General features: G+C 40.1%; 1 protein-coding gene across 1 annotated transcript in view; it reads right to left on the bottom strand.

Moving 5' to 3' along the window:
• Positions 1–1,334: 1,334 nt before the first annotated feature.
• The window catches only part of ALKBH1 (alkB homolog 1, histone H2A dioxygenase), a 32,445-nt gene continuing 15,000 nt past the window's right edge, over positions 1,335–18,779 (bottom strand). Inside the window, exons 4-6 of the mRNA XM_022576431.2 lie at positions 14,910–15,000; positions 5,794–5,987; positions 1,335–4,959 (exon numbers count right to left, since the gene is read on the bottom strand). Coding sequence (XP_022432139.2) covers positions 4,554–4,959; positions 5,794–5,987; positions 14,910–15,000 — 691 coding nt within the window. The 3' untranslated portion in view covers positions 1,335–4,553. The remainder of the gene's footprint in view (positions 4,960–5,793; positions 5,988–14,909; positions 15,001–18,779) is intronic.

The following is an 18,779-nucleotide window of genomic DNA, read 5'->3' on the forward strand; positions in this document are numbered from 1 at the left end:
CTCATTACCATTCTAATTTGCCTTAGTATAATCTACCTAGGGTATTAGGGTTTTATTTTTTTCCCCTACTCTAATAAACCAACCTTTTAGACGAAGGGAAAACAGAAAAGGGATAAGACCAGCTTATCTTAGTAAAAAAGGAATTGGGAAAATTAGAACGTGGCAAGCCAAGTCTTGCTGAGTTTGTCCTGTTCAGCACATCTGTCTCACTGTGGGCCTGGGATGCTTTAGGAAAAATCTGATGTAGGGTGCTGGAAACAGGCAAGAGGCTCTACTGAAATAATAAGCAAGCAGTCGTGAGAAGATCCATCTCAGCCAGATGAAAGGGCCTCAGACTGGAATGGAGCTGATAAGAGCAGTTAAAAAGGTGAGTGGACACCCTACAAAGCTGCTGCCGCCGAGTGCAGTGTGTGCCTTGCCTGCCCCTTCCAAAACAGCAACACAAAGGCCTTCTTCAAAAGAGCAATTTGTGCTGGCGATAGAAAATTTGGGAGATGTAAGATTATAACCCTCCAGCCTTTTCTGTGTATACAAAAAGCACTGGTAAAATGCTTGTGCGTTCTGTTGTTAAGCTGTTTCTCTCAGTTAACATATTGAGCATTTCTTCTGATTACTGAATATGTCCCTAAAACGTGACTGATAGTGGTTATATAGTATCTTATTACATAAAATAGTTTCCTCCAACAAGCTCTTTTTTTTTTTTTTTTTTTGCAGTACGCAGGCCTCTCACTGTTGTGGCCTCTCCCGTTGCGGAGCACAGGCTCCAGACGCGCAGGCTCAGCAGTCATGGCTCACGGGCCCAGCCGCTCCGCGACATGTGGGATCTTCCCAGACCGGGACACGAACCCGTGTCCCCTGCATTGGCAGGCGGACTCTCAACCACTGCACCACCAGGGAAGCCCAACAAGCTCTTCTTGTTAGACAATGTTGATATTCCTAGATTTGCATTCTAATATATTCCAAGTAGAGGCAGAATTACAAGGTAAAGGACTATTTTTTTTAATTGGAAAAAAAAAATTCAAGCATGTATTCTTTACTTAAAAAATGACTCAGGGACTTCCCTGGTGGCGCAGTGGTTAAGAATCCACCTGCCAATGCAGGGGACACGGGTTCGAGCCCTGGTCCGGGAAGATCCCACATGCCATGGAGCAACTAAGCCCATGCGCCACAACTACTGAGCCTGCGCTCTAGAGCCCGGGAGCCACAGCTACTGAACCCCGCGTGCCACACTACTGAAGCCCGCACGCCTAGAGCCCGTGCTCCGCAACAAGAGAAGCCACCGCTCGCCGCAACCAGAGAAAGCCTGCATGCAAGCAACGAAGCCAACGCAGCCATAAATAAATAAGTAAATTTATTTTTAAAAAAGACAAAAAAATTTTCAATGTAAAAAAAAATAGAAATACAGAAAAGCACAAATAGAAGAAACATCAACTATAATCCCACTATCATTCACACTTTGGTATACCTATCCTTCCAGTTTAAAAAATATATATAAACAATCTATACAGAATTAGGTTACTATGCATGGTTTCATAACTGGGTTTTCTCATTAAACACAAGTATTTCCTCATATCTTTATTTGTTCTTCCAAAACATGAATTTTAATGGTTATAGTTTTCCTCTGTATGGTTATGTCATTTCCACTAGGATATAAGCACCACAAAAGCGGGTACTTTGTGCAAATCAAAGAACAGTGCTCAATAACCATTTATTGAACACATACATGAATTTAATCAACTCCTTGTTGCTGGATATTGAGCTTATTTCAAACTGACTATTACATTCTTATACAAAAATCTTGCAGACAGCTCTAATTACTTCCCTAGACTCAACCAGAAGTGAAATTTATTGGGTCAAATGGTACACATTTTAGAACACAATTAGGATGACCATATAATTTATCATCAAACCAGAACCCTTCTGAGAGGAATAGGGAACATCATTCAGGACTGCCCTGGCCCAACTGGGATGTACAACAGAATTACAGGTTACATGATGCCAAACTGAGCCTTAAAGGTTATATAGCAAGTTACACTGCCACTTGCAGAGCATGAGCGCCAGCTTCCCCAGACCTAACATTTGTGACTCCACTCTTGATACCATATACATCCTAGAACACAGAGTTATCTACCCTGGCATTTTTGATATAAAATAATAAAGAAAACAAAATATCTTCCCCTTGATGTTTTCTCTTGGTTTCAGGCTCCTTTCTAGGGGTCTGGTTTCCTTTCTAGGTGTTGGCAAATGTTTGCTGTACAGCCTGGATCATATCTTTTAGACTTTGTTGCAATTATTCAACTGTCATTTTAGCATGAAAGCAACCACAGATAATCTGGAAATGAATTAGTGTGGCTGTGTTCCAATAAAACTATTTATGGACACAGAAATTTGAATTTCATATAATCTTCATGTGTCACTGATATTATTCTTCTGAGTTTTTCCCCCCACCGGTTAAGAATGTACAAATGATTCTTAGTCCATGGGCAGTATAAAAACAGAGGGTAGCTCACAGTTTGCTGACACCTGACTTAGAAAACATCTGGTAGACAACTAAAACAAACTTGGTGGGGGGGGATCATCCTCATTTAAATGCAGAAAAATCACCAACTTTTCCTTTTTCCTTGAGCTGTATAATTTCTGCTGTCAAAGTAGTTGCATTATATACATCTTCAACTATATGTGCCTCACAGAAATATACATAAAAACAAGAGAAGTGAACTGTGCAAACAATTCTGCTCAGCCCTCTCCACCCCGCAAATGAGTCCAGGAGCACATCCCTAGAGGAAGCGTGGGCTGGGAGACAGGAGTCTTCCATCCTCTTGGCTGGCCTCAGTTTCCACATGCTTCTCACAGCATACATATCTTGCTTGATGGAGTGTGAGTTTACAGTTGGAACATGTATTTTTTGTAAAATATTGACCCTGAACACAAGGCAATACCTTCATCTGATAACTGACTAAAGAGCAATCTTCTAATGCTGAAAGATAAGCTGACTGCTGGATTTACTAAATGACATGTGTTGGTGTTCAGAGGGTCACATATAATGTACACAGTGTTCATATAATGTACATTATTAAAAATTTAAGGGATTTTTCCAGTGGTAATTTTAATTATATAAAATTATCCTATCACGAACGAATTTTAGAACCTATGTATGTACACATAAAGGATGAACCTGTTAATTTTTATTCCTTCAAACAAAAAAAACCCTACCAAGGATTACAATATAAACTCAATACTCAACACTCGTAAGAAAAAAAAGGCAGGGCAGAGGAGAAATGCAAATTTGGCAAGTCATGTCGCAAGCAGCAGGTATCAAAGCAGCTTCTGGTCAGTCGTCCACACAAACAAATAAGCCAGAATGTTTCTAAGAGTCCAGATAGTAATAAAATATTGGCAATATTATGTTTCTAGAAAGGAGCACTAAATTTCCATTATTGTTTGAAATAGCAATATCCATCTAGGAAGATGGTAATAAATATTTTCATTTTATGAGTGAGGAAACTGAGGCCCACCGAGACATAAGGTAACTCAAAGGGTCAGGGTGTACCGAGGTGAACTGGTGGGGGTACACAGATTAAACTCAGTGCTTCATGCATTTTCCATACTGTCTACAATACAAAAAACAGCAGTGACTGGAATATCAAGGAATATTCTCTCCTGTGAGATAGCCACAAAGAATACTTAGGGCAGAAACAGCTAGAAGGCTTCAATAGCATGAATAAAGCAAGTGAAAATAGGAAAAAAACGAATCCCAGAATCACTTACCCTCAAACATAGATACAGATCTTTAATTTAAAACTGAGTAAGTTTATTCATGGGGAAAACAGTTACAGAATACCCTTAGGACTTTTTTAGTCCAACAATTAAAATTGCATTTAAAAGCCAACGGGAAGAGTTTACAGACCTGAAAGACATCTGGAGAAACTACTGTCCCTCTTTCCTTGGGTTTATATATATTTACCTTTTAGGCAAGAGAGATAACTGTGATTGTCTTTTCTAGGAGATGCGATTTCCAGTTCCACTGTCTTAAGTGTATAGGATTTTTCTGTGAAGGCCAGAGAAGATCAAAGAATTTGGTGTTGATTGGAAGAATTAAGAAGGTAAGACTAATGGTTGGTTCATGGAACCACAAATCACTAGATGGGGTGGTGGAAGGGGAATTATGTTTCCCATCAATAAAACCCGAGGTATTTAAAGATTCCACAGACATGGAAACTCACGTCTACCTTGCTCAGAGATAACGGCGAGGCTGAGAAGGCTGTTGTGGGAGCTCATACCTCCTTGGACTTCGCACATACGTTAGTGCCAAAACCTAACCGGGGCTGGATCACGTCAAGCACTTCTCTGGCCAAAGTGGTTAATGTTTTCTCTTCAGGATGGGTTCCAAGGCAACAGTGTGATCAATGATGAGTTTTTCCCTGCCTCTGCTTTTGGCCGGTCTTTGTGCTGAAGTCTGCGGCAATACAAAACAGCACAGTCATTTACTGTAAGACCTGCCTGAGTAAAAGAGTGGGGCTCTCCAAGTCTCAGCAGCCAGGGTCCAGCCCAGCTCATTTTGCTTGGCTGTCCTCATCATCCAGATGGCAGGAACCCTCTGTGGTGGCGTCTCTTTTATTCTCCTCCATGAGCTCCAGAGGGAAGTCCTGACCTGTGGCCAGCACCTGCCGGACAGTCATGTTAACACGAGCAGTTTTCAAGTAGCTGGCGCACACCTGCCAGTCCTCCACAGAACAGGGCTCCACCACTGAGTCTCTGGGGAGGTCAGCTGGGAGAGGCGTCTCTAGGCAGCAAGGCAAGCTTTCCCCTTCCAGACTGGGAAGGACCCTCGGGACTGCATGGTTCAACAGGCGGCTGAAACCTGACATTACCATGATGTCACCACTGTGCATAAACATGGGGGTGGGCGCTTCATCTCTTTTGAGACCACCCAGGAGAAAGATGGCAGACTGTCCGAAGCTATAAAAAAAAAGTAAAACAATACAAATAGTAAGTTTCTGTTACTAGCCATGACTGGGAAAGTTACTGCCCACTGCTTTTTTTTTTTGGTTGCACTGTGCAGCTTGTGGGATCTTAGTTCCCCGACCAGGGATTGAACCTGGGTCCACAGCAGTGAAAGCATCAAGTCCTAACCACTGGACCACCAGGGAAGTCCCAATCCTCCTCTTTAAACCATGCTAAGATACTTCTTTTCCAGCTTGTGTCTATGAGCGACCAGCCCATGATCTGCTATTTAAACTTATTATAGCCCACAGAACTGCTGCAAAATAAAATCTGAAGCAATTAAATAAGCAAATTAAAATTTATTTGGGTCCTTTAATATACATTTATAATTCCTGTTCACTTTAAAGATAAGGCAATTAATAAAAGATTCTGTTCAGGCACTTTCCTCATGAGATACAGGTGCAGTACTTTGCAGAAATATAAACTTACATTTAGGGAGAAAAGGAGAGTAAACTTTTCAGGCTTCTGTGCTTTGCTCTCCTCTATTCCAAAAAGGTTGCTCACTTTGCCTTATGGCCTCTACCACTTATCTATTCCACAGACACTGACAATACCTCTCATTATAAAAGACAGACTCCATGCATCTTAAACAGAAATATTCATTGTAATTTGGTCATTACTCGAAAAGGACTAGGCTAATTTTACTTATGATACATGGCTAAGATGCCCAGAAGTGAAAGATTATAGAGTCCAACCATTTAAAAAATCTAATGTTTTATTTAAGCTTAAAAGTGCTTTAGAAAAAGGAATGAACTGATAAGTAATTCAAAATCCCTAGACCCAACTTACCTGAACGAAAGCAGGGGTTTGGAGTGATCTAGTTCAGATCTGTCTACATGGATTCCTAGTGTGGAGTCTAATCGGTAGTAATTCAGGATTCCTGCTTCGGCTCGGAAACCCTGAAATCCACAGGCAGCGGCTACTTGCTCTGAGAGGAAAGCCAGGTCAGAAGGGAAAGGTGTATAATGATCTGCTGAGTATTTCTTTGATAAAAGTAGGGAGAATAAGAAAAATAAACAATGATCTCAGGAAAATAGGAAAGTGTGGCATAAGATTAATTACCACTTTAAAATCATCTAATTTACATGCAATACATTGATTGATTTACAATGTTGTGTCAGTTTCTGCTGTACAGCAAAGTGATTCAGTTATACCTATGTATACATTCTTTTTTTTTTTTTCGGTATGCGGGCCTCTCACTGTTGTGGCCTCTCCCATTGCGGAGCACAGGCTCCAGACGCACAGGCTCAGCGGCCATGGCTCACGGGCCCAGCCGCTCCGCAGCATGTGGGATCTTCCTGGACCGGGGCACGAACTCGTGTCCCCTGCATCGGCAGGTGGACTCTCAACCACTGCGCCACCAGGGAAGCCCTACATTCTTTTTAATATTCTTTTCCACTATGGTTTATCACAGGATACTGAATATAGTTCCCTGTGCTCTACAGTAGGACCTTGTTGTTTATTCATTCTCTATATATAATAGTCTGCATCTGCTGACCCTAAACTTCCAATCCCTCCCTCCCCCATGGCAACCACAAGTCTGTTCTCTATTACATGTAATATTAATATAGCATGATTTACCCATCCCTCAAATACTATAGCCAGTTTGATTTTGGACCCCTCAGCCTGCAACGTAGTTTCATGTGATTTCACTGGTCAATCTGATGGGATGACATGCTCAAAACATCTGAATTTAAACCGACTTACACTGTGGTCAAGGCACGACCTTAAAATGGAAGTAATTTTCCCCCTGAACTGCCTCTATTTTTTGTACCTAAGGATCATAAATATCCTTTTTCTCTTAAAAAACAAAAAAACAAAGGCCAGAATACTCTCTCTACAAAACATATACAATTTCGGAGAATGACAAGGCAGCAGCCTCCTACGCAGATGAGGCTGACGGCTAGTCTGGCTATGTAAGCCAGCAGCATCCTGATCCCTTCCTTGGGCTGATGCTCCTCTCTCATTCCTCCCGTTACTCAGTCAACCTCAAATCTGATTAGAAAATCCACTTTTGTCTCACATCCCCACTAGTGTCGACTAGCTGGAGCAATGGTCATGGCTCTGGAGAGATGTGAGCTTCTTTTTTTTTTTTTTGTCTTCAGTAAGTGATTATTACTGGGACAAAAGACAATTTGGTACACATCTGCTCCAAAGCACAGAGGATTCAATACAGCAGAAACAATCCATTAACAGGAATGCAGACAGTAACACCAACGAGAAACCTATCACACACACAGTAATCTTTCATCCACATTTAAAAAAATGGGCTTCAGTATATTTTTGTTATTTCAGTATGTTAACAATATACTTATTTCCTGTTTCTTTCTCTTTCTCTTCCTCTTCCTCATTTTTCTTTTTTTTTATTAGTCATCAATTTTATACATATTAGTGTATACATGTCAATCCCAATCTCCCGGTTCATCACACCCCCACCCCTGCCCCCCGCCGCTTTCCCCCCTTGGTGTCTATACGTTTGTTCTCTACATCTGTGTCTCAATTTCTGCCCTGCAAACTGGTTCATCTGTACCATTTTTCTAGGTTCCACATATATGCGTTAATATACGATATTGGTTTTTCTCTTTCTGACTTACTTCACTCTGTATGACAGTCTCTAGATCCATCCACGTCTCAACAAATGACCCAATTTCATTCCTTTTTATGGCTGAGTAATATTCCATTGTATATATGTACCACATCTTCTTTATCTATTCGTCTGTCGATGGGCATTTAGGTTGCTTCCATGGCCTGGTTATTGTAAATAGTGCTGCAATGAACACTGGGGTGCATATGTCTTTTTGAATTATGGTTTTCTCTGGGTATATGCCCAGTAGTGGGATTGCTGGATCATACGGTAATTCTATTCTTAGCTTTTTCTTTTTTTTTTTTTTTTGCGGTACACAGGCCTCATTGCTGTGGCCTCTCCTGTTGCGGAGCACAGGCTCCAGGCGCGCAGGCTCAGAGGCCATGGCCCATGGGCCCAGCTGCTCTGCGGCATGTGGGATTTTCCAGGACTGGGGCATGAACCCACGTCCCCCCCATCGGCACATGGACTCTCAACCACTGCGCCACCAGGGAAGCCCCTATGCTTAGCTTTTTAAGGAACCTCCATACTGTTCTGCATAGTGGCTGTATCAATTTACATTCCCACCAACAGTTCAAGAGGGTTTCCTTTTCTCCACACCCTCTCCAGCATTTGTCGTTTGTAGATTTTCTGATGATGCCCAGTCTAACTGGTGTGAGGTGATACCTCACTGTAGTTTTGATTTGCATTTCTCTAATAATTAGTGATGTTGAGTAGCTTTTCATGTGCTTCTTGGCCATCTGTCTTCTTTGGAGAATGTCTATTTAGGTCTTCTGCCCATTTTTGGATTGGGTTGTTTTTTTAATATTGAGCTGCATGAGCTGTTTATATATTTTGGAGATTAATCCTTTGTGTGACGACTTGTTTACAAATATTTTCTCCCATTCTGAGGGTTGTCTTCTAGTCTTGTTTATGGTTTCCTTTGCTGTGCAAGAGCTCTGAAGTTTCATTAGGTCCCATTTGTTTATTTTTGTTTTCATTTCCATTACTCTAGGAGGTGGATCAAAAAAGATCTTGCTGTGATTTATGTCAAAGAGTGTTCTTCCTATGTTTTCCTATAAGAGTTTTATAGTGTCCGGACTTACATTTAGGTCTCTAATCCATTTTGAGTTTATTTTTGTGTATGGTGTTAGGGAGTGTTCTAATTTCATTCTTTTTACATGTAGCTGTCCAGTTTTCCCAGCACCACTTATTGAAGAGACTGTCTTTTCTCCATTGTACATCCTTTCCTCCTTTGTCATAGATTAGCTGACCATAGGTGCATGGGGTTATCTCTGGGCTTTCTATCCTGTTCCATTGATCTATGTTTCTGTTTTTGTGCCAGTACCATATTGTCTTGATTACTGTAGCTTTGTAGTATAGTCTGAAGTCAGGGAGTCTTATTCCTCCAGCTCTGCTTTTTTCCCTCAAGACTGCTTTAGCTATTCGGGGTCTTTTTTGTCTCCATACAAATTTTAAGATTTTTTGTTCTAGTTCTGTAAAAAATGCCATTGGTAATTTGATAGGGATTGCAATGAATCTGTAGATTGCTTTGGGTAGTAGAGTCATTTTCACAATGTTGATTCTTCCAATCCAAGAACATGGTATATCTCTCCATCTGTTGGTATTATCTTTAATTTCTTTCATCAGTGTCTTATAGTTTCCTACATACAGATCTTTTGTCTCCCTAGGTAGGTTTATTCCTAGGTATTTTATTCTTTTTGTTGCAATGGTAAATGGGAGTATTTCCTTAATTTCTCTTTCAGATTTTTCATCATTAGTGTATAGGAATGCAAGAGATTTCTGTGCATTAATTTTGTATCCTGCAACTTTACCAAATTCATTGATTAGCTGTAGTAGTTTTCTGGTAGTATCTTTAGGATTCTCCATGTATAGTATCATGTCATCTGCAAAGAGCGACAGTTTTACTTCTTTTCCGATTAGGATTCCTTTTATTTCTTTTTCTTCTCTGATTGCCGTGGCTAGGACTTCCAAAACTATGTTGAATAATAGTGGCGAGAGTGGACATCCTTGTCTTCTTCCTGATCTTAGAGGAATTGCTTTCAGTTTTTCACCACCAAGAATGATGTTTGCTGTGGGTTTGTCGTATATGGCCTTTATTATGTTGAAGTAGGTTCCCTCTATGCCCACTTTCTGGAGAGATTTTATCATAAATCAGTGTTGAATTTTGTCAAAAGCTTTTTTGCATCTACTGAGATGATCATATGTTTTTTTCCTTCAATTTGTTAATACAGTGTATCACATTGATTGATTTGCATATATTGAAGAATCCTTGCATCCCTGGGATAAATCCCACTTGATCATGGTGTACGATCCTTTCAACGTGTTGTTGGATTCCATTTGCTAGTATTTTGTTGAGGAGGTTCACATCTATATTCATCTGTAATTTTCTTTTTTTGTAGTGTCTTTGTCTGGTTTTGGTATCAGGGTGATGGTGGCCCCACAGAATGAGTTTGGGAGTGTTCCTTCCTCTTCCATGTTTTGGAAGAGTTTGAGAAGGATGGGTGTTAGCTCTTCTCTAAATGTTTGATAGAATTCACCTGTGAAACCATCTAGTCCTGGACTTTTGTTTGTTGCAAGATTTTTAATCACAGTTTCAATTTCATTACTTGTAACTGGTCTGTTCATATTTTCTATTCCTTCCTGGTTCAGTCTTGGAAGATTATACCTTTCTAAAAATTTGTCCATTTCTTCCAGATTGTCCATTTTGTTGGCATAGAGTTGCCTGTAGTAGTCTCTTAGGATGCTTTGTATTTCTGCGATGTCTGTTGTAACTTCTCCTTTTTCATTTCTAATTTTATTGATTTGAGTCCTCTCCCTCTTTTTCTTGATGAGTCTAATGGTTTATCACTTTTGTTTATCTTCTCAAAGAACCAGCTTTTAGTTTTATTGATCTTTGCTATTGTTTTCTTTGTTTCTGTTTCTGCTCTGATCTTTATGATTTCTTTCCTTCTGCTAAATTTGGGTTATATTTGTTCTTCTTTCTCTCGTTCCTTTACGTGGAAGGTTAGATTGTTTATTTGAGATTCTTCTTGTTTCTTGAGGTAGGTTTGTATAGCTATAAACTTCCCTCTTAGAACTGCTTTTGCTGCATCCCACAGGTTTTGGATCGTCGTGTTTTCATTGTCATTTGTCTCTAGGTATTTTCTGATTTCCTCTTTGACTACTTCAGTGATCTCTTGGTTATTTAGTAACATATTGTTTAGCCTCCATGTGTTTGTGTTTTTTACATTTTTTCCCTGTAATTCATTTCTAATCTCATAGTGTTGTGGTCAGAAAAGATGCTTGATATATTTTTTTAAAATTTACTGAGGCTGGATTTGTGACCCAAGATGTGATCTATACTGGAGAATATTCTGCGTGCACTTGAGAAGAAAGTGTAATCTGTTGTTTTTGGATGGAATGTCCTATAAATATCAATTAAATCTATCTGTTCTATTGTGTCATTTAAACCTTGTGTTTCCTTATTTTCATTTTGGATGATCTGTCCATTGGTGTAAGTGAGCTGTTGAAGTCCCCCACTATTACTGTGTTACTGTCGATTTCCTTTTATAGCTGTTAGCAGTTGCCTTATGTATTGAGGTGCTCCTATGGTGGGTGCATATATATTCATAATTGTTATATCTTCTTCATGGATTGATTCCTTGATCATTATGCAGTTTCCTTCCTTGTCTCTTGTAACATTCTTTATTTTAAAGTCTATTTTATCTGATATGAGTATTGCTACTCCAGGTTTCTTTTGGTTTCCATTTGCATGGAATATCTTTTTCCATTCCCTCACTTTCAGTCTGTATGTGTCCCTATGTCTGAAGTGGGTCTCTTGTTGACAGCATATAGATGGGTCTTGTTTTTGTATTCATTCAGTGAGCCTGTGTCTTTTGGTTGGAGCATTTAATCCCTTCACATTTAAGGTAATTATTGACATGTATGTTCCTATGACCATTTTCTTAATTGTTCTGGGTTTGTTTTTGTAGGTCCTTTTCTTCTCTTGTGTTTCCCACTTAGAGAAGTTCCTGTAGCATTTGTTGTAGAGCTGGTCTGGTGGTGGTGAAGTCTCTTAGCTTTTGCTTGTCTGTAAAGCTTTTGATTTCTCCATTGAATCTGAATGAGATCCTTGCCGGGTAGAGTAATCTTGGTTGTAGGTTATTCCCTGTCATCACTTTAATTATATCATGCCATTCCCCTCTGGCTTGTAGAGTTTCTGCTGAGAAATCAGCTGTTAACCTTATGGGAGTTCCCTTGTATGTTATTTGCCGTTTTTCCCTTGCTGCTTTCAATAATTTTTCTTCATCTTTAATTTTTGCCAATTTGATTACTATATGTCTCGGTGTGTTTCTCCTTGGGTTTATCCTGTATGGGACTCTCTACGCTTCCTGGACTTGGGTGGCTATTTCCTTTCCCATGTTAGGGAAGTTTTTGACTATAATCTCTTCAAATATTTTCTTGGGTCCTTTCTCTCTCTCTTCTCCTTCTGGGACCCCTATAATGCAAATGTTGTTGCGTTTAATGTTGTCCCAGAGGTCTCCTAGGCTGTCTTCATTTCTTTTCATTCTTTTTTCTTTATTCTGTTCCGCAGCAGTGAATTCCACCATTCTGTCTTCCAGGTCACTTATCTGTTCTTCTGCCTCAGTTATTCTGCTATTGATTCCTTCTAGTGTAGTTTGCATTTCAGTTATTGTATTGTTCATCTGTTTGTTTGCTCTTCAATTCTTGTAGGTCTTTTGTTAAACATTTCTTGCATCTTCTCGATCTTTGCCTCCATTCTTTTTCCGAGGTCCTGGATCATCTTCACTACCATTCTGAATTCTTTTTCTGGAAGGTTGCCTATCTCCACTTCATTTAGTTGTTTTTCTGGGGTTTTATCTTTTTCTTTCATCTGGTACATAGCCCTCTGCCTTTTCATGTTGTCTATCTTTCTGTGAATGTGGTTTTTTTTTTCACAGGCTACAGGATTGTAGTTCTTCTTGCTTCTGCTGTCTGCCCTCTAGTGGATGAGGCTATCTAAGAGGCTTGTGCAAGTTTCCTGATGGGAGGGACTGGTGGTGGGTAGAGCTGACAGTTGCTCTGGTGGGCAGAGCTCAGTAAAACTTTAATCGGCTTGACTGCTGATGGGTGGAGCTGGGTCGCCCCCCCCCCCCCCCCACCGCGTTGGTTTTCTGGCCTGAGGCAACCCAACACTGGAGACTACCTGGGCTGTTTGTTCGGGCTAATGGCAGACTCTGAGAGGGCTCACACCAAGGAGTACTTCCCAGAACTTCTGCTGGCAGTGTCCTTGTCCCCACGGCAAGCCACAGCCAACCCCCGCCTCTGCAGGAGACCCTCCAACAGTAGCAGGTACGTCTGGTTCAGTCTCCCCTGGGGTCACTGCTCCTTCCCTTGGGTCCCAATGTGTACACTACTTTGTGTATGCCCTGCAAGAGTGCAGTCTCTATTTCCCACAGTTCTGTCAAAGTCATGCAATCAAATCCCACTAGCCTTCAAAGTCTGATTCTCTAGGAATTCCTCCTCCCGTTGCCGGACCCCCAGGTTGGGAAGCCTGACGTGGGGCTCAGAACCTTCACTCCAGTGGGTGGACTTCTGTGGTATAAGTGTTCTCCAGTCTGTGGGTCACCCGCCCAGCAGTTATGGGATTTGATTTTACTGTGAGTACACCCCTCCTACCGTATCACTGTGGCTTCTCCTTTGTCTTTGGATGTGGGGTATCTTTTTTTGGTGAGTTCCAGTGTCTTCCTGTCGATGATTGTCCAGCAGCTAGCTGTGATTCTGGTGTTCTCACAAGAGGGAGTGAGAGCACGTCCTTCTACACCAGCATCTTGGTTCAGGGCTGAGAAGTGAGCTTTAACTTCTCATTAAGAAAGACTTTTCTGAAAAGTCTTTGATGGATGGCCAAGCCTTTTCAGTTGGAATCTGTTTTACTTTTTTCTTCTTTTCCTGAACTGCAAATGAGAGCTCCTATTTAATTTCTGAAAACTAAGGGTGTAGTTAGAGAACTTTAAGGTTTTCTCTAACATTTTGTTTTAGTCCTTCAGAAGACCAGCCACTTAGAGCTCCTATTCTATCACTAGATTGCCTCTGCTATAATATAAGAATTACCTTTTTGGGCTTTCATCCCTATCCAAACTGTCTATGTACTACTCTTCTTTCTTAATTCTCTTTCTCTTTTTCTGATTACCCTTTCAGTGCTTTTGATAATTTTCACTCCATGTTTTTCTTAGTAAATGAGGCTAACTTATTCCTTGGAGAATAACAATATCTACAGTAAAATTAATATCATAAAAAACAATAAGCTAACATTTATGGTGTTAATACATTTAACTACTTAGAATAGCCAGGCACTGTTGTTAATACTACAAAGGCGTTAATCATTTAATCCTCACAACCACCTTATGAGGGAGGCACTATCCATATTGAAGGCAAGATTCAAATCCAAGGTGTCTAACACAAAGAAAACCACATGGCCATTTCCCCAAATACAGATGTCTAGTTTTCCATTAAATCTATATCACTGAAAATAAGAATTTTATCATGAATAGTTCTGAGCAACATTTACCATTATTTTGAGTAGTTAACATATTTATTAATGAGCTGGGTTGACTGAAACCATGGAGCTCTTAAAAAGTAACTGATTAGTAGGAAGATGGTCTATACCAATTTGCTTTATTCAGTTTACTCTCAGAATTAGTCCTTCCACTTGGTGGCAAACATATCATTGCGAAAAGAGGCACTGAGATGCCAGCGATAAAGGAGGCATTTTCTGAATCGTAGGGGTCACAAAAGAAGAAATTGTACCTCAAGAAAACATGGAACTTTGTTAACTGTAGGACATTCTTTCCCATCTCTCTCCTGCTCACACCTTATACAGCAGTCAAAGGCGTCTAGATCTTGAAAGTTCTTTTGTGAGTTGATGGAAGAGAATACCAGAAGTACATGGAGCTTCTTTTACTCCAGGCACATATTATGTAGAAAATAAATGATCAACAAACACTAAATAATAATGGAAATAAAGATTGTAATTGAGAACTGCTCTTGAATACAGTAAAGAAAAATCTGTATCCCTGAAACCTCCCCAGAAGAAGCACCAATGACTTCTGATAAAATAATATAACCTGAGAACATATGAAAAAGTAATTTTCTCTTGATAAATTATTCATTCCTCTCGAGATACCATATCAAGAGGATTTTAGGAGGGAATAAATGAAAGAAATCCTTCCACATATGTATATTCTGATACTTTAAGCTTGGCCAGGAAGAAGTCAAACTATGTGGGCCCAAAAAGAATAAAAATGGAAAAACAATGGAATTAGCAAGAAAATTTTAATACCTTATTGTCCCAGTTATAATGGTAGCCTAGGGTCACCCAGCGCAGTTTCTCTAGTAAACTTCGGGGTCTCCGTTTATTCACTTCTTTATACCTGCAAAGATTGGAGACAAAAACGATTTATTCACTTCAAATGGCAGCAATAGCCCGTTGCATGGATCCTGGAGTCTAAATTTGGTATTCTATATAAGCTGTTAGCCAAGACCTCCACAGGGGAAATTAGAACAGAAATGAGTTGACCAAGAATACAATACTCCCTGGTGGCGCAGTGGTTGAGAATCTGCCTGCCAATGCAGGGGACACGGGTTCGAGCCCTGGTCTGGGAGGATCCCACATGCCGCGGAGCAACTGGGCCCATAAGCCACAACTACTGAGCCTGCGCGTCTGGAGCCTGTGCTCCGCAACAAGAGAGGCCACGACAGTGAGAGGCCTGCGCACTGCAATGAAGAGTGGCCTCCGTTCGCCACAACTAGAGAAAGTCCTCTCACAGAAACGAAGACCCAACACAGCCAAAAATAAATAAATAAATAAATTTATAAAAAAAGAATACAATACTACTAAAACACATGTTAGCATTTCTAATTTCTAATCGTTGGTTCTAAATCCTCTGCTGAATGGTATTAATTTTAAATGTCGAGTCTCCAGCATCTCAATAATAATTAAACAAAATGACAACAGAAATGCCTTTACCCGTCCATGGGAAATGGGACAAAGAACCCTACAGATAACCGAAAATTTGGCTAACAGAACATGTTCAATTTGGTTTGCTAAAAGCAGGACGTGATTAATTACAGCTATCAACTATGTCTAGAATAATGGCGGCTTCCCAGAATTGCAATTTGGGGAAAAAACATTTGGCAAAATACAGTATACAATCAAAAATTACTGGTTTAACATGACTTCTTTAACCCCATATAACAACTTAGATAACTGAGGCCCAGCTAACAATTAAGGGCCACTGTAATTGATTTGGTTTCTGACATTCCCTTATTCAAACCACAGGAGGTTTCTGTAAAATGGAGGTATCCTTTCTGTAATTATACCTTGTTTAATCAAATCTATGGGATTAACTACTCTTTTTCTTTTTTTTTTGGCCGCGCTGCATGGCTTGCAGGATCTTAGCTCCCCAACCAGGGATTGAACCCAGGGCATTTGTCAGTGAAAGCACGGAGTCCTAAACACTGGACCATCAGGGAATTCCCTAACTACTCTCCTTCTAAAGAGGAAGATTGTTTGATTTACCTCTAAATATCTAAAAATACAAGAATGCTAGGTCTAATCATTTTATTTAGTTTGTTTTTTCTATGTAATTTACATCATTAATCAATCAAAAAAAATTTTGGGGCGTCTAGGAACCACTGCTCTTTAAAAAAGAAAAGATCAGGCTGCTTTAAGGAGTTTATATTTTGACAAGAGACGACAGATAAGTATAAGAAATGAGAGGAAATTTTAAGGCAGTATAAAATTTGGCACTAAACTGAATAGCACAAGACTTGGAGGGCCACTAGAATTAAGAAAAAGCAGAGCTCAAAGTCAACTGTCTAATCAGTTAAGGCTTCACGGCAGAGTTGGGGAGTTGAGTATGGCATTGAAGAATGGTCAGCATTTAAACAAGGAGTGATGCAATAGGCAATATAGGCACAAAGCATGAACAGAAGCAAAGGATTTATTACAGGCTCACACTGTAAGTGGCACTCATCTTGAGGTCTGACAAAGTTTACAGAATAGATGCTATCTGCCCTCAAAGAGTTTACATTCTAAGGAAATTGCCACACAGACATACATCAAGACCAGTAACTCAATAAAAAGAATGGATCAAACACTGATATATTTAGGACAGCTGTGAAGAAAGAAGCATAGCAGGTCCGACTGCTATCCTTTGAAAGCACTGCATATTAGGTTGGCCCTTGGCAAGCATCTGGAACTTGGATTCTGGGGAGGTTCACACCATTGCCAGAACTCACTGTGCCTACATTGTCTGTATAAACAATACAGTTTATGCTGAACACCTGCCTCCCTTCTGGGAATCTGAATTTTTGTACCTGTCAGGCAGAGACTGCCTATGTGCCATCCCCTAGTAAAAATCCGGGCACTGAGCTTCTTTAAATCATACTGATGCTGCTGGTCCAGGAACCACACTTTTCTAGCCAAAATTAAAATACAAAACACCTTCTATCTCTTTCTAGCTCAATAAGAGATCATTTTATTCTTGACAAAGAACCCAAAATCAGATTGATCTGTACAAATAAAGATAACAAGGCAGCTCTGAAAACTTGATGGCATTTTAGACATTTGATATGGCACCAATAAGCTGCTTTTCATCAAAAGATTGGGTCTAATGTTCTTTAAGAACAGGGTATACATTATTATAATTAACACGGGTTTATGGTATTAATAAAATTATCAAAATTATAGTAACAACCAAACATGAACATATAGCCTATAACATACCCTTTAAAATTTAGTTTCTTTTTTAGGAAACCAAAAAGAACATGTCCTTTCTACCTTAACTGTATCACTATAAAGAAGGCTTTGGGTTTTGCTTATATTATAGACGGGGACAGGTCCAGGATGCAAAAGAAGTCAGAGAAGAGCCATACTTTCACAAGCAATAAGTCCAGTCCTCATAACAAAAAGGAAAAAAAAAAAGCTTAAAGACGCTTAGTGAAAGAACAGTTGTGATCACCGAGTGTGCCATTTTGAGGTGAAAATGTGTGTGTGTGTGTGTGTGTGTGTATGTATGTACTGTGTTAGACCCAGGTAGGTATGAGATTCTATCCCTTATTTCATATCCTCTTCTGAGAACTTGACTTCCATTCTTGCCTTTGCATAGAATTTCTGGAAGGAAAAGCAGCAACAATTGTTTTAACACTTGCCTTCAAGATGTGAGAGAAGGACTGGCCAGTGCTAGACATTTCTTGTCTTAGTACCATTTAGGGACCTTTCTGGTCCCCACAGGCCTCGTGGGTAACAAAGATTCCAAAAAATTCACTTGAACATTGTGAATAGTGTAAGGCCCAAACCAAGTTTCACATGCTCCCAGATCTTTTTCAAACAGAAAATACTGAGGGATTAATGAAAGGATGGGTGGGCTGTTCTTTTTGTGTACCTGATTTGTCCAAAAAAGAAGCCAAGAAGGCTCAGTGCCAGTGGAGCCACTTATCCACCCAAAGGAAGGCAGGGAATATGTTGGCACCTAACCTAACTTTAAATCTTCACCCAATTATCCAAAAGAATGTTTTCAAGCAGGTGTGACCCTAATTATTGGTTCTCACTGCAAACAGAAACATGCTGCCCCTCCAGGCACTAGCTGGAGGATGATGGATGGGTGGGCTGGCACCTTCTCCCCTGGTGAATGTGCCCACCCAGCACTTTGCTCACTTTCTGTCAGGGGTAAAATCTTAATGTAAGCGTTGGCATTTCTTTCAGCAATCTCATCCTATAGCACTGCTTTCAACTGAACCCTAACTGGGTGGAAACGAACTCTGTTCTGCTTGTCCACTCTCTATGCAGTGGGTAAGCACTGGTATTTTCTTTTCTTTCTTGCCTCAAGGGACAGTAGTGAACCATTGTGAAAGCAAAACTACTCACTCAGGACAGAAGTCTGAAGGTTGTTTATGACAGAAAACCTTCAAAATCCTATTGCAGGTATTGCTTTTTCAATCATTTTTAAAGATTTAGGGATTGAGTCTTTCACAACTCTGAATATTTCCCTCCATGACTACAGCTTTCTGTCCTTCATCCTTTCCTAGTCTCTCGTTTCCATTAAAGCTAAAGTTCCATCTCCTGTCCCTAGAACTCCATTTTTTCAGTATTTGAGTGCTTCCAGTTTTGTTTCCCTTCTCAACCTGAATCTCTGTCAGTCAGCGCAAA

Source organism: Delphinapterus leucas, chromosome 2 (genome assembly GCF_059928025.1).
Source record: "Delphinapterus leucas isolate spDelLeu-1000000601 "Yukka" chromosome 2, BTC_Dleu_Yukka2, whole genome shotgun sequence".
Lineage (NCBI taxonomy): Eukaryota > Metazoa > Chordata > Mammalia > Artiodactyla > Monodontidae > Delphinapterus > Delphinapterus leucas.